The sequence below is a fragment of the Calidris pugnax genome, unplaced genomic scaffold (genome assembly GCF_001431845.1).
Source record: "Calidris pugnax isolate Ruff unplaced genomic scaffold, ASM143184v1 scaffold140, whole genome shotgun sequence".
In the NCBI taxonomy this organism is placed as follows: Eukaryota; Metazoa; Chordata; class Aves; order Charadriiformes; family Scolopacidae; genus Calidris; species Calidris pugnax.
The window spans coordinates 163,827-177,033 of record NW_015090896.1 but is presented as its reverse complement, the minus strand read 5'-3'; the positions used below and the strand labels follow the sequence as shown (position 1 = coordinate 177,033).

General features: G+C 49.0%; 1 protein-coding gene across 1 annotated transcript in view; it reads left to right on the top strand.

Annotated features, from left to right (window-relative positions):
- The window catches only part of XKR6 (X-linked Kx blood group related 6), a 297,058-nt gene that overhangs the window by 271,253 nt on the left and 12,598 nt on the right, over nucleotides 1–13,207 (top strand). The window contains exon 2 of the mRNA XM_014948389.1: nucleotides 3,025–3,221. Coding sequence (XP_014803875.1) covers nucleotides 3,025–3,221 — 197 coding nt within the window. The remainder of the gene's footprint in view (nucleotides 1–3,024; nucleotides 3,222–13,207) is intronic.

The window sequence follows — 13,207 nt, the reverse complement described above, 5'->3', positions numbered from 1 at the left end:
CAGATGTGGGTCTGAAAATATAGTAAAGAAAGAACACCATATTTTTGCATGGACTGAAGATGCTGGGAGGGCTGGAGCCCCTCAGCTTTGAGGAAAGGCTGAGAGAGTTGGGGGGGTTCAGCCTGGAGAAGAGAGGGCTCCAGGGAGACCTTATTGTGGCCTTTCAGTATCTAAAGGGGGTCCACAGGAATGATGGTGACAAACTTTTTAGCAGGACCTGTTGTGACAGGACAAAGGGTAATGGGTTGTAACTAAAAGAGGGAAGATTCAGACTAGATACAAGGGAAACATTTTTCACAATAAGGATGGTGAATCCCTGGCCCAGGTTGTCCAGAGGGGTGGGAGGTGCCCCATCCCTGGAAACGTTCCAGGTCAGGTTGGATGGGCTCTGAGCAACCTGATCTAGTTGAAGATGTCCCTGCTCATGGCAGAGGGGTTGGACTAGATGACCTTTAAAGGTCCCTTCCCACCCAAACCTTTCTACGATTCTACTCACGTGTTTGTGGTTTGGTGGTTAGAGAATGGGTACAGGACCAAAAGATCTGGGTTCTTGGGGGACTTTGGGGGAACCCTTTTGATGTTCCATGACTCAGTTTCCCCCTCTAGAAGGGGCATGATAGGGATGGCCTTCACAAAAGGCTATGAGCTCAACAGCCAAGAGAATTTGGTGTTACTGTCATTGACGTTGTTCTGGCCACTAATGGAGACAGGACCAGGGCATTACTGTGTGGATGATGATGAATCCCTAGAGGTCAAGGAGAAATCACTGCAGGATGTGATATCCTTTCTATTAGTTTCTTAATCTTTTTTAGTGACTCAGTGCCATTGTTGTAGTTTGGTTCTGCTAAGCCAGAGCGCTCAGAAGAGTCTTAAAAATAACCCTAAACTGGAGACAGCTGGTGGGGACAGCAATGTGGAAGAGCAGAGGACTAGCAAACATAAGCTGTGAGAAGGGACTGAAAAGAATTGAGGTTTTTTAGTCTGGAGAAAAGAAGACTAAGGGTTTACATGGTAACTATGTGCAAACCGGTAAAGGGCTGCCGCAGGGTGAAAATGAATAAATTCTCCTTGTCGGAGGCTGGGATGGTGATAAATTAGTGGCTTACCCTTGAGAAGAGCAGTTTAGGTTTCATGTACTAGTAGGAATGGGAGCTCCGGGGAAGGGGAAGCCATGCAAGACTACAAGATGATTTGGGTGAATATCTCTCTGGAAAGAATTTGGCAGAGGTGGTGCTGTCTTTGCCCATGGGCAGCACCTTATGGGCACCACCACCTTGTTTTTTGGTGGCCTCTGTAGCTGTTATTATAAAAAACAGTTGCATGCTCCTTTTGTCTGCTTTCTCCTTGAGCCACTCTCCCCAACTTTGCCTTTCCGGCGTAATTTCTTGCATGCATGAGGAAAAGGCAGGATTCCTGTGTCATCCTGCAGATTCCAGGGCTGGGGGCTTTCAGGGAAATGCCGAGTACAGGTGATGGCCTTGGGCATGTTGGGGGGGTGGGAGAAGGGCTGGTGTCCATAAGAAAGCAGGTGCTCCACGGGCATTTCCACCCCACTCGGGCTCTGCTGGGGATGTCACACCAGTGTCACCAGTGTCGTATGTGACTGGCGTAGCACTTTCTCGAGTGTCGAGCCCCATCTGGTGGCTTTCCTGCGTCATTTTTTGGTGTCCTTGCGTCTTCTTTCGGGATTTTTCGTCTTCTGTGCTTGCGAACTGCGACCGGGAAGGAAGGACAAGGTTCTTGAGAAAGGGCAGGACTTGCTGAGCTACCTCAGGTTCCCTCCCAGCTCCCTGTCCCTGGGTGAAATTTGGAGATATAAAGGCTGTGGAAGCTTATGTCCTTTCCTCCTGCTCTTCCTTGCTGTGCAATCTCGCCCCGAGTGGCAAGGAATGATCTAATCGTTTTGGCGAAACCCCAGTTTGTGCTGTGAGCCCCTCCCAGAGCCTCCAGAAGGCACTTGAGTCCACCGTCGTGCTGGCGTCTGAGGTAGGACAGATGAACAGTCCCAGGAGGGGACATTTCTTTCCATTGACTAGCTCAGATGACCAACTTCAGGGTCAGCATTTGGTAAAATGATTCCCTTCCCAAATTTCAGAGCACAAGGTTACAGCCACTGCTCGGGATGAGAAGGAAAAAGACTCAATATTAGATCATTAATGTCAGGGAGCATTAGAAAGGACCCCGTTAGGAGATGCTTCCTTTGTTAAATGCCATGAGTCCTGTGACGGCTGGGCACCTTGTGCTACCCTGATTTGATTGTCTCTATTTACAAAGGTTGGCTAAATGTTCCCTGAAAGGAAGTTTTGCCCCCAGAACAAGGTTTGCAGGTCTCCTTGTACACGTGATATGGAAACAGAGGCAATAGAACAGTACCTGTCCATGTGTGAGATACCCCCTTCTCCTCCACATTGCCCAAAATCTCAATAGATGACCAGTTGCACGCTGTGGCCTTTTGCATTTGGGGGTCACGCATGGTGAAGGTGGTGTCTCATTGCTCCACCTGTGACGAAATGGGCTCAAATCTCTGGGGTACACAAGGGAAGCTCCTTACTACAATGCTGAAGGAGCTTAGGTGATCTGTCAAGCCATCGCCAAGTGTCATGACCAGCATTTGTCAAGTAGCTTCTCATCATGAGAACAAAGTGAGGGAGACGTTTTCTTGTGCAAGTGTTTCACGAGCATTTCCTACCCCCATGCTTCACATTTGTGTGGTGCAAGTGAAAGGTTTCCCACTCCTGCAAAACAAAAATGTTGCAGGAGATGTAGTGCTGGGAGGTATGGTTTAGTGATGATGCTCCTTGTTTGTTGTGTGGGTGTCTATTTTTGTCAGTCGGGTTGACGGTTGGACAAGATGATCTTTAAGGTCCCTTCCAACCTAGAAGATTCTGTGATTCTATGTCGTTGGGGCTGTGTAGACACTTCAGAAGTCCCTTTCACCCATACAGCCGGCCCGCAGCCCCGTCCCACTTGGGTTTTGATGGATGGCAAAGTCTCACCCTCAGCTTTTCCTCCTGTTTCCTGCAGGTATATCCGAACTATGTACCTGGGGATCCAGAGCCAGAGGCGGAAGGAACACCAGCGGCGTTTCTACTGGGCTATGATGTACGAATATGCAGACGTAAATATGTTGCGCCTCCTGGAAACTTTCCTCGAGAGCGCCCCTCAACTGGTGCTACAGCTCTGCATAATGATCCAAAAGAACCGTGCAGAAACATTACCATGTAAGTGGCTCCCCCTCGTCCCGACCCCACCCCCTGCTCCCCATCTTCCCCCCCTCTGATCCCATGGTGGGCTGCCGATGGATGTTGTGCTGACCGTCTGCCCTGCGCAACCTGGCGTGTTAAGGGGCTGCCACTTGGGACAAATCTCATTCCAGCTCCGTGCTGCATTTGCTGGGTAAAATTTCTGCTGAGGAAAAAAAAAAAAATATCAAAAAAACCCAAGATTCAGCTCTTCCACACCCAGTCCAGTCTAGAGAAATGATGGTGTTATCGGGAGGAGGTTGGCAATCTTGGCTGCGGTGGCAAGTGTCGCCGTTCATTTGCCACCTGGCACTGGACAAACGCAATCCTTCTCTGCCTCAGTTTCCTTCCTTACTGATAAAACTGGCCCAATTTGAATTTGTGTTGCGAGGAACAGATGCTTCAATGCCTGTGCAATGCTCTGATGGTGTGAAGTGTAGTTGAAGGTGCTTGGTTTTATAGGTAAAGGCTGCAGGACCTTTTCTGAAGAGCGCCCAGGAACTAAGGCTTGGTCATTGGGACTGTGTTTCTCAGAAGTACAAGAAAAGAGAGGGGAGAAGGCAGTGGAGGGAATTGTGTAGAGGAAGAGATGTAGGGCAGGTATCGCTGCAAAGGTAGATAGATGAGCAGAGGCTTGGAAGCAACCACAGAGAAGAGTTTGACAAGTTTGATGTCCTTTGCTTCAGTGATGTGCTAATCACGGGCCATCCACCCTGATCAAGAGGTGTATGTCCGTGTCCCAGCCCTGGGGTGAGCAACTCTACCATACCATGGGAATGCTGGCTGCTAAAGGGTCACCAGCTTGAGGCAGAATTGTCCTTTCCAAGGACCAACAGTGGTATCAGCTGATGAGCTGCTGAGTTATTCAGCCCCTGCTCAATTCACACACTCACAAAGGGTCACCAGCTTGAGGCAGAATTGTCCTTTCCAAGGACCAACAGTGGTATCAGCTGATGAGTTGCTGAGGAAGAAATTTTTTACTATGAGAGTGGTGAGACACTGGAACGGGTTGCCCAGGGAAGTTGTGGATGCCCCATCCCTGGAAGTGTTCAAGGCCAGGCTGGATGGGGCCTTGAGCAACCTGCTCTAGTGGGAGGTGTCCCTGCCCATGGCAGGGGGGTTGGAACTAGATGATCTTTGAGGTCCCTTCCAACCCAAACCATTCTATGATTCTATATGATTCTGTTCAGCCCCTGCTCAATTCACAACTCGGCTTCCCAAAGACAGCCTGTTTGTGGCATGCCATTTCTGACAGACCTGAGATGTTTCTTGGAGCTGGGATTGGAATCAGGTAGTCCTTCAGGGTTAAATTTTGCTGGCTGGATCAACCAAGGTCACCACTATCTAGAGCATCGGTAAATCGGGCTGGTCTCCCCTTCCTCCACACTTTAGCGTGTCCATCACAGTTGTTTAGAGAGGCCTCCCTTCTCCTGTTTATGCAGTCTTTTTCTGAAACCTATCATCACAAGCTCTCCAGGCCTCCAAAGTGCTGACATGATGAACATGCTTCCCTACAACCCCTGCTAGAATCGCTCACGTTTGCCAGCACCCTCTTCCTGCTGCTTCCAACGTTATTAACCCCGCGGAAAATGTATAAATCACAACCTAAGAGGCTTGCCAGGGCGTTAGGCGGATTGTTGGGCTCGCTGCAGAAAGCACGGGGTGAAGTTTGCCGGCCCTCTGCCGCCCTGCGAGTCGGGCGACGCGGCCAAATAATCCCTCTAAGGCTTTCAAATCTTTCAGTTTGCCACTTCCAGGCATGGCTGCCTAATCCACCCAACAAGCTGCATCATTTTCCAAACCTCCTCCCCCCCTCCAACCTCTCCCTCCCTCCCTCCCTCCCCTTCTTCAGCTATGCAGTTCCTCCGTTCCTCCACCACACCAGGAGCGAGCTTACGCTCTCTTCCAAGGCAATGCACGTCCCTGCCTGCCTCCCCCCAGCCCTGGAGGGCTCTTTTGCCTGCCACGCTCCAGCAGCCCAGCTCTCCGGGTCCCCAGTGCATCCATCCTCCCTCCCTGCCTGTGCCAGAGATGCGGTCACGCATCCCCGGGGCTGCGTGGTGGATACGAGCAGCAGCAGAGCTGGCTCAGCCCTCCTGACTCAGGTGCAAGGTTGCCTACAGCTCCTCCATGCCCGTGCGGTGCTTCCGTCTTCCCCCTTCCTCCCCGGGCAGTACATAATTATGTAGAAGGAAATTAAATGCTGAGAGGAGCCGTTACGAAAGGCAGCATCGATGATTTCCCTTAAAGCAGGCAGAAACCAAAAGGAAGATGGATATTGTTAGGAAGGCAGTGTGTTTAAAAATCAAATCAAGCCTCCCCTGGCTCATCGTGTCTATGAGAGCGTGGCTCATCGCAGGAAGAGGCCAGTTCTGCCTCTGAACAGGGACAGTATCAGCTGTGGCACTGAGGGACTGGCAAAACAGCCCACAGCAGGGCTGATAGACCCAGGTAGAGCCCGTGCTAAGGTGTCCAGGCTCCAGCTAGTTCCATACGGTTCACACAGCCTCTTATGGATTCATTTAGTGCTAGAACGAGGTTGATTTACAATTTTCTATGGCATACATCCCTCCTCCAAGCCCCAGTCCTCCCTGCTCTTAAGACTGCAACGCCAAGCCCAGTGCATGAAGCCAAGCCAGGCTCCGGCCTTCTCCAAATGGGTCAGGTAATGTCTCCTTCTCCTGTTTAAGGAGCTTTAGGAAAGTACTTACTGCAATGGCTGTCAGGAAGTTTTGCTTTTTTGTCCCAGTTCCCATGTTAAGATGGCTGTTGAGGGAAGATGAGTGAATACACTGGAGGTCTTTACTCAAACCCAGGGCATCTCCTCCAGAGATGCTCAGGAGCACAGTGACAGAAGGGGCTGATCTTGCCTGTTGTGGTTGTAGTGAATTGGGAGCACTGTGAGGACCAGCAGAAGGGTATGTAATTAAGCTAACGCTTAATTTCCTGGTTCCCATGTCTACTGGGTGGGCAGAAGAAGGAAAAGCCTCATCATGCCACGCAAGAACCATTTCACCCTGAGAGATGCCTGTTGGAAAGAGTTGGGAGGAACCTGTACTGATTGCTCCTTCAGCGCTCAAAGAACAGGCAAGTTTCACTAATAGGGCCCTTGCTCACCCAAGAGTTGGCATCTCCTGCATGGTCTCACACCACCAGCAGCAGAAGTGTTGGAGATGGAATTTGAGGTCAAGTCCCAGCCTCAGTAAAGTTTGGGACAACACCCCTGGGATTTGATGAATTTTTGTTCCTTCGTCATACCCCTAGCACAAGGTGGACCAGATCCCAGCTTAGCTGCTGTCGCCCAACAACTGGGGAAGAGCAGAAAATAGCACAGAGAGAAAAGAAACAAGAACTCAGTGTACTCCATCAGGTGAGCAGATCTGACCTGGAAGGTGCCTGCTGAGAGCCTGAGCTGGAGCACTTTGTTTTGTGGCTGCTGGGACAAACTGGTTGGCACCAGCCTCAGAATATGCATGTGGAAGGAGCTGGTGTTGGTGTGCAGGCCGTTCACGAGAGGTTCATCTGCTACAACCACAGCTGTCTGGGTCCAAAACAGAGTCTACAGAAGGTGGAGGAAGGGTGGGAGGAAGGATGTCCCCAAAACATGGATCAGCCTGTGTCCACAGCAGCTGAAGGAGGTGAGATGAGATGCTCACCCTCCAGCAGCACCCTTCTCCAGGGAACCTAGACAGAACCTAGGTGATGCTTTTAGACCTACCCTTAGGTTAGGCAAAAGGAGGTGATGGGACTCTGAAGAGGACACAGCTCTGTCCATCACTCACCTGAACTATCTCTGAGATTTAAGAGAGGATGAATGAAAGGGTGGCTGTCTCTCAGGTTCCTGGGCAGCACCAGCCAGAGGACTTCCCCTGATTTAAATAACATGGTGTATGCAGGGAGAAACATAATATTAACAACAACAAAACAAGCCCAGCAGCCCAGATCTTCATTTCATAATCACTCCTGGCAGATAATCCACCTCATTCTTGCAGAATAATCCATCCTTACCCTTCTTCACCCTGCGGAGGTGCCTCTTCCTCTGCACTGAATGGAAAGGAGCGCGTATAACCAGCTTAAAAGAGACACCCAACTCATAGGCAGTTAGTGAGGTGAGAGGGATCCCAGTTTTTCAGCATAAATCTCCTCTTGAAGAGGTTGCCTTTAACTTCATTTTTTCATCTGACTACTTTAAGACTTAACGAGCATTAGCTGAACTTCTAATGTCCTTCCACTCATGTCACGAGTGCTTCACACAACGCTTTCGCAGGGGATTTGCCTGCGTGAGGTTGCAGTTTTCAGCGTGGGGTTTAGAATCATAAAACACAGGGCTTCTCCCTACAAAAAAAAAAAAAAAAGGACTGTCTTTCCACCGATGCTGTGCCTGTCTCCTTCATAACCCTGCTGTTGATCTGAAAGAGATTTTGCAGCGTAAGCCTTCATTATGCAAAGTCCTGTTGAAACCTCCGGGATTTTGCGAGGTGCCTGCACTCCCTGCAGCCCACAATAAGTAGCCTGAAGCTGCTCCTATATTTAAGGAAAAGCAAAATTAGCTTCAGCCTGTCTGGGGGGGGTGTTTCACTTTTTAAGCAGAGTGCTACAAGTTGGGCACTAAATGGGATTTTAGACATCTGAGCTACAGATGTGTGTTGGCTGCAGAAATAGCCTGGTGGCATCTGCAAATGAGGTAGCCAAATCTTCTTGTCCCTCCCAAAGCAAAGTCCTACCTTCATCATGTCCTCACTCTTTCTGTGCCACATCTGGAGGCCATTATGATCAGGGCTTGTCCTTTTTTGCAGGGATGCTCTAGGATGCTTTTCCCTCTCAGTTAGTTTAGAGGATTTGACTGGTCTTTGGAGAACAAGCAGCAGGGGTGGGTTAGCCGTTGTCCTCACTGCCCAGAGGAGGCATTCCCCATCAAGCTGAGTGGGTTCATGATGAGCCAACCTCAAGTTAAACACTCCTGCACCTGAGCGCGAGGGTTCCTGTGTGGGTGATAATGTGTTACGTCTAATGTGGAGATAAATTTCTCAGTTAATTTTCCCCCCGATGACAGGCTGATAGTTAACCAATAACATGCTGTGAATAATGGATATGCTGTGAACTACATACTGTCTGAAATGTCCTCTTAGATATATTCATAGGGTAGGAAATATCCCAAGGCACCACGACTTGTTAAGGAATGGTTTGAGATCTAAAACCGAGGCTATATCTAAAGGACAACACATGAGTGGATTACTTCTTACAGAGGTCCCAAAGATTGAAGTAACCTTCTTTGCTGTGAGGGTGGTGAGACACTGGCCCAGGTTGTCCAGAAAACCTGTGGATGCCCCATCCCTGGAGGTGTTCAAGACCAGGCTGGATGGGGCTTACCTGGGCTAGTGGGAGTTGTCCCTGCCCATGGCACAGGGTTGGAACTAAATGATTTTTAAAGTCCCTTCCAGCCAAACCATTCTATGATGGGCCTGATGTGGTTTTGGTGTGGGCCAGCTAACTCTGAGCCAAACAATCCCCAAGGACTGCTTGAGAGTAAATATGGACCAGGGACCATTCCCAACAGGCACCTGGATGTGGCCACTTTGGATGGCAAGAGATGGGGTATGGACGGGGTCAGGGTGTGCCTGCTGGCCTCAGGGCTGGAGAACAATCCCTGCAAATACATGGTTCTTCTTAGAGATGCAGCCACAAGGGGCTATAGGTAGGAAATGCCATGATGGATGGAAAAGCACATGTAGAGGAAAGTGCCTCCTGTAGGGTGTTTCTGCCTGTTTTCCACAGGTGTCTTTCAAATTGGTTGTAGCAAAGTATATACCTTCCAGCAGTTCCCAAACATGAATCCAAACCCCCAAGTTCAAATCTCTGTGATCTCACTATACAAAATTATCCCCATTTGTGCAGAGTCCAATAACCAGAGTTCCCCACCATAAATAAGCTATGGGTCTACCCTTTCTACACAGATATCAGATTCCACAGGACTTAGTACAAAAAAGATCGAGATGACGTCTACACCCTCCGTTTGGGATGGGTGATACATTGATGTAGGCTCAAGCAAGTCCTTTTCCTTCAGCAGGAGAAATCCTATTACCTTTTTGGACCAGTGTATTTTTCCTAAGGTCCATGAAGGTAACAGCAATGTTTGCCTGAACAATCTTTGCCTCATAGAGTCCCCAGTAGCAGGATGGGTTGGGGGGGGATTGAAAGGTCTACCAGAGTAACAGCCTGGGCTTTGGCTTGGGCTGTGAGATAGATAGTAAGGAATAAGGACATTAAAACTTTGCCCCATGGGGTTGAAGGCATACTCTTTCTCTCCCTCTCTCATGCCATTCCTTGGGGAGTAAAAGAAATGGAAGACATCCATCACTCAGCCCTGGTTCCCTGTGGCAGAAGAAGCATGAGAAGAAAAGCAGTTGCTCATTGCCATGAGGGCAAGGGCAAAGGACCTCACCAGTTGTGTTCTTGCTGAAGGGGCTTGGTGGGGAGGAACCAGAGTCCTCTGTGTTGAAAGTTTGCCCTGATTCAACTACAGTTTCCCTTTAAATGTTCATCAGCAGAGCAAGGAGGCGCCTCATGAAATGCCCAGATAGCTCCACACACATAAGCAGCTCGCCTGGGAGGCCACTCATATGACTCAGGTACTTTGCCAGACTGGGGCATATGGCTCTGTTCTTGCCATCCCCTCCTTCTCACCAAAGCCGGATGACAGATAACAATTTGGTGCCCTGCTTGAAACGAGTCTCTGGTCCCCGGCCAATTCCCAGCAGCATCAAAAAGCCATCTCCAGAGTTGGCAGTGGGCACCGAGGACGTCTTGCTCTGGCATGCTGAGAGCAGGCCAAGCCTGAGGCAAGCTGGCAGGGAGCAACATGGGGAAAGCTTGCCCTATCATCAGCCGTATTGTCCCAGCGCGGTGGGGAAGGACTGGGTCCAGGAGCCTTTGAAGCCACTGACAGCTTTTTTTTTTCTTTTTTTCCAATGGTCTTTGGAGTGAGCCCAAAGAGAGACGTCATCCCTTAGCCCATCCCCACCTGCAGCTTCTCCGTCCACCACCTTGCCATAGCTGTTATTTCAGAGGGCTGATAAAAAACCCTTCTGTTCCCCACCACGTGCCACCATCACGCATATGACATGCCACAGCCAATAAAGATGAGTCACCGTTCACAGGACAGTACTGGCAGGTGGCCAGTGCTGCCAATTTTAGGCTTTGTAAGGCTGTGGTAATCATTGGGAGAGGGTTACATCATCAGAGCACCGCACAAGCATTAGCCCAAGCTGTTCCTAGGAGCTCTAGGCCAGCTGGGAAACTGAGGCACAGATGGAGAGGTTCTGAGTAGCTTAAGGTCTTGGGGAAGATCTCAATGCTGCAGTCTCCTGGGGAGCAAGTTCATGCCGAGCAGATTCCAGGCAGGAAATTAAGGCTTTTTCAGGTATTTTTATGCTGCAGACTTTCTTGGAGAGGTACCTCTCGCGGCAAACTTGTGATTAGAGCATAGGACAAGGTGGCTGCACACTGCTGTGCAGTTGGTTAGTAAAATGCGTGAAAATTCAACTATTTTCATCTTCAGGTGGCTCTAGTGTGCAGGTCTGGGGTTCCCATCAGGCATCCAAGGAGCATGTTAGCTCTGGATAAACAGGGAGCACGTAGACATCGAGATGTGCAAAAAAATGGGGAAAGATGTAGGGCGGGTGCTGGGCAGGGACTTCTCTGTGCTTCTACCCCTGATGTGGATGGAGCAGTTCAGGTTGATGCAACTGGCTCAAAATTCCTGAGTACTGAAGGAAGGAACCTTCTTGTTTCATTAACTGTCGGTCATTTTAGATGATTAGCTCAGGGTGAGGCTCTTGAGTCTGGGAGTGCAGGTGATTTATTGAGTCAAAAGAAATCTCCTGAAATGACTTTTGTCCTAAGTGGCATTTGACCAACCTCATGCTCTCAGTACCCTCTGTCCGTTCACCTCTTCCCATGGATGCTCACCGATGGGGGATGTCCACCAGGCATGGCTGTTTCCCTGTCGCAGGAGCCCATATCTGAAACACCCTAAGGTGTTTGCAGTAGAGGAACGGATGGTGTGGTTTGATCTCAGCCTGTCCTTGGGGAAGGTGATGTTCATTAACCTGTTGAGGAGGTAGTCTCAACTCCATCTTGTACACACATGAACGTATGAGAAGGCAAAAAGACCCAGGAGAGACAAGCCAACCTGAGCATGACTTAACCAGTGGAAGCTGGCGTGTCATTGAGTTCTGGCCTGCTACACATCACTTAGATCTTTGAAGAGCGTACAAAGCATGGGAAGCGGAGGAAGAAACAGGTTCCTGCTGTTATCTTTGGAAATCAGTGTCCCTGGTGCCTTCAGCAACCCCACTGCGAGACAGCACCAGCTGCACCACATCCGTTTTTGTCGCTTTGTCACTCCCCCTCACAGAAATGCTCTGCCAGACTCACTCTAATGATGCCAGCCCTGTGTACTCTCCACCAGTGTTGAGTTGCTCCCTCTTTTCAGGACACCAGTCACCTCACCTGCAAATTATGCCGAGACAATTCCACCAATGGCCCCCTACACAATAACAAAGATTTACAAACCGTAAGGTTGGCAAAGTGTGCACTGCTGACACATCTCCCCTAAACACTGAATGAAGACCTCTAACCTTGTCCAGTGAGTGTGAACCAAGTTGGGCTTCCTTTCTCTTCCCCATCAGGTCAAAAGCATTCCCAGGGCTGGGATGAAGTTATTTCTCTAATGGCCTGCAAACTTTCTGTGTCCAGGCCAACACATTAACCAGAGGTGGTTTGCAGGACCCATGTCTGATACTGTCACAAACTGTTTGAAACACTGCTTTGATGTTGTCTCATCTCCAAAGAACTGGCCGTGGGAGCTGTATTTATAGCAGGAAGTTCCTTCACTAAGCCCTGGCAGAAGATGTTGCTTCCTCAATCTGGTGACGAGTCTGTTGGGTTTCATCTATGATAATAAACTGAAACGCATCAGAACATGAGCACAGCCACCAGATCTTGGTCATCCACGTGGTGTTTCAGTTATCATCACAGTCCTTGGCACATTTGTAGGCAGCTAGCACCAACCCAAACAATTTCCAGGCTTGGCTCAGGTGTCAGCACAGGCCAAGGACGATTCCCACCAAGTGGTCTGATTGGGCCACCCTGGTTTGGAAGCTGAGGCAGAATAATGACATAGGTGCATCAATCAATGGAATTAGGCTTTGTTCAGTTACTGATCTCTAGGCCCAAGGTCCTGGGTTTAAAAGCCACCCCAGAGCTGTGCTAGGAAAAAGAGATTCTTGTGGTTATGTTCAGAAGCAGACAGCAGAACCCCTAGGGCTTTGCTTCCCAGTGCTGGTGTTCTCCCCTGGTTTTCCAGAGTATTTTAGTCCTACCTGCAAGGTGACAACATCCTTTCAACTTGTGCTAGGCAGATTTAAATTCTTCTCAATGGCTGTGGTTCACATCTGAATTAAAAAAAAAAAAAAAAAAAAAAAAAAAAAAAAAAAAGAATGCCAGGATAAAGATGCTGTCACAAATATCAAACATACAGTGTTAAAATGCAAGTATCTTATATGTGTTTGCGGAGTTGTGTTGTTTCATGCCAACTACCCCTATTCAGAATGGATGGGGAAAAATTTTATTCTAAATCAAGCCATGTGTTGTTTTCTTTAGCAAAGGGTGCTTTTTTCCTCATTTCAGTGCATTCAAGTAGAATCATGAGGTGGGTTTCTCTTCTAAAGGGTCCTAGCAATAGAGTTCAAATATCCTTAAGTCTGAAAAATCTCAATATAGGAGGCTTGTTCTGATCTTTGCGGAGTGTAAATCAGGAGCGACTCTGCTGGAGTCTGTTGAGCTATTTAATGTACTCGAGAATCTGAGTGAAGGACTAAAGTGTCTTTCACAAAGAACCAGCTGTTGAATGTGCAATAGGATTATTCCTCCAAGAGTAACTCTTCTTGGATTGCGCCATCTTA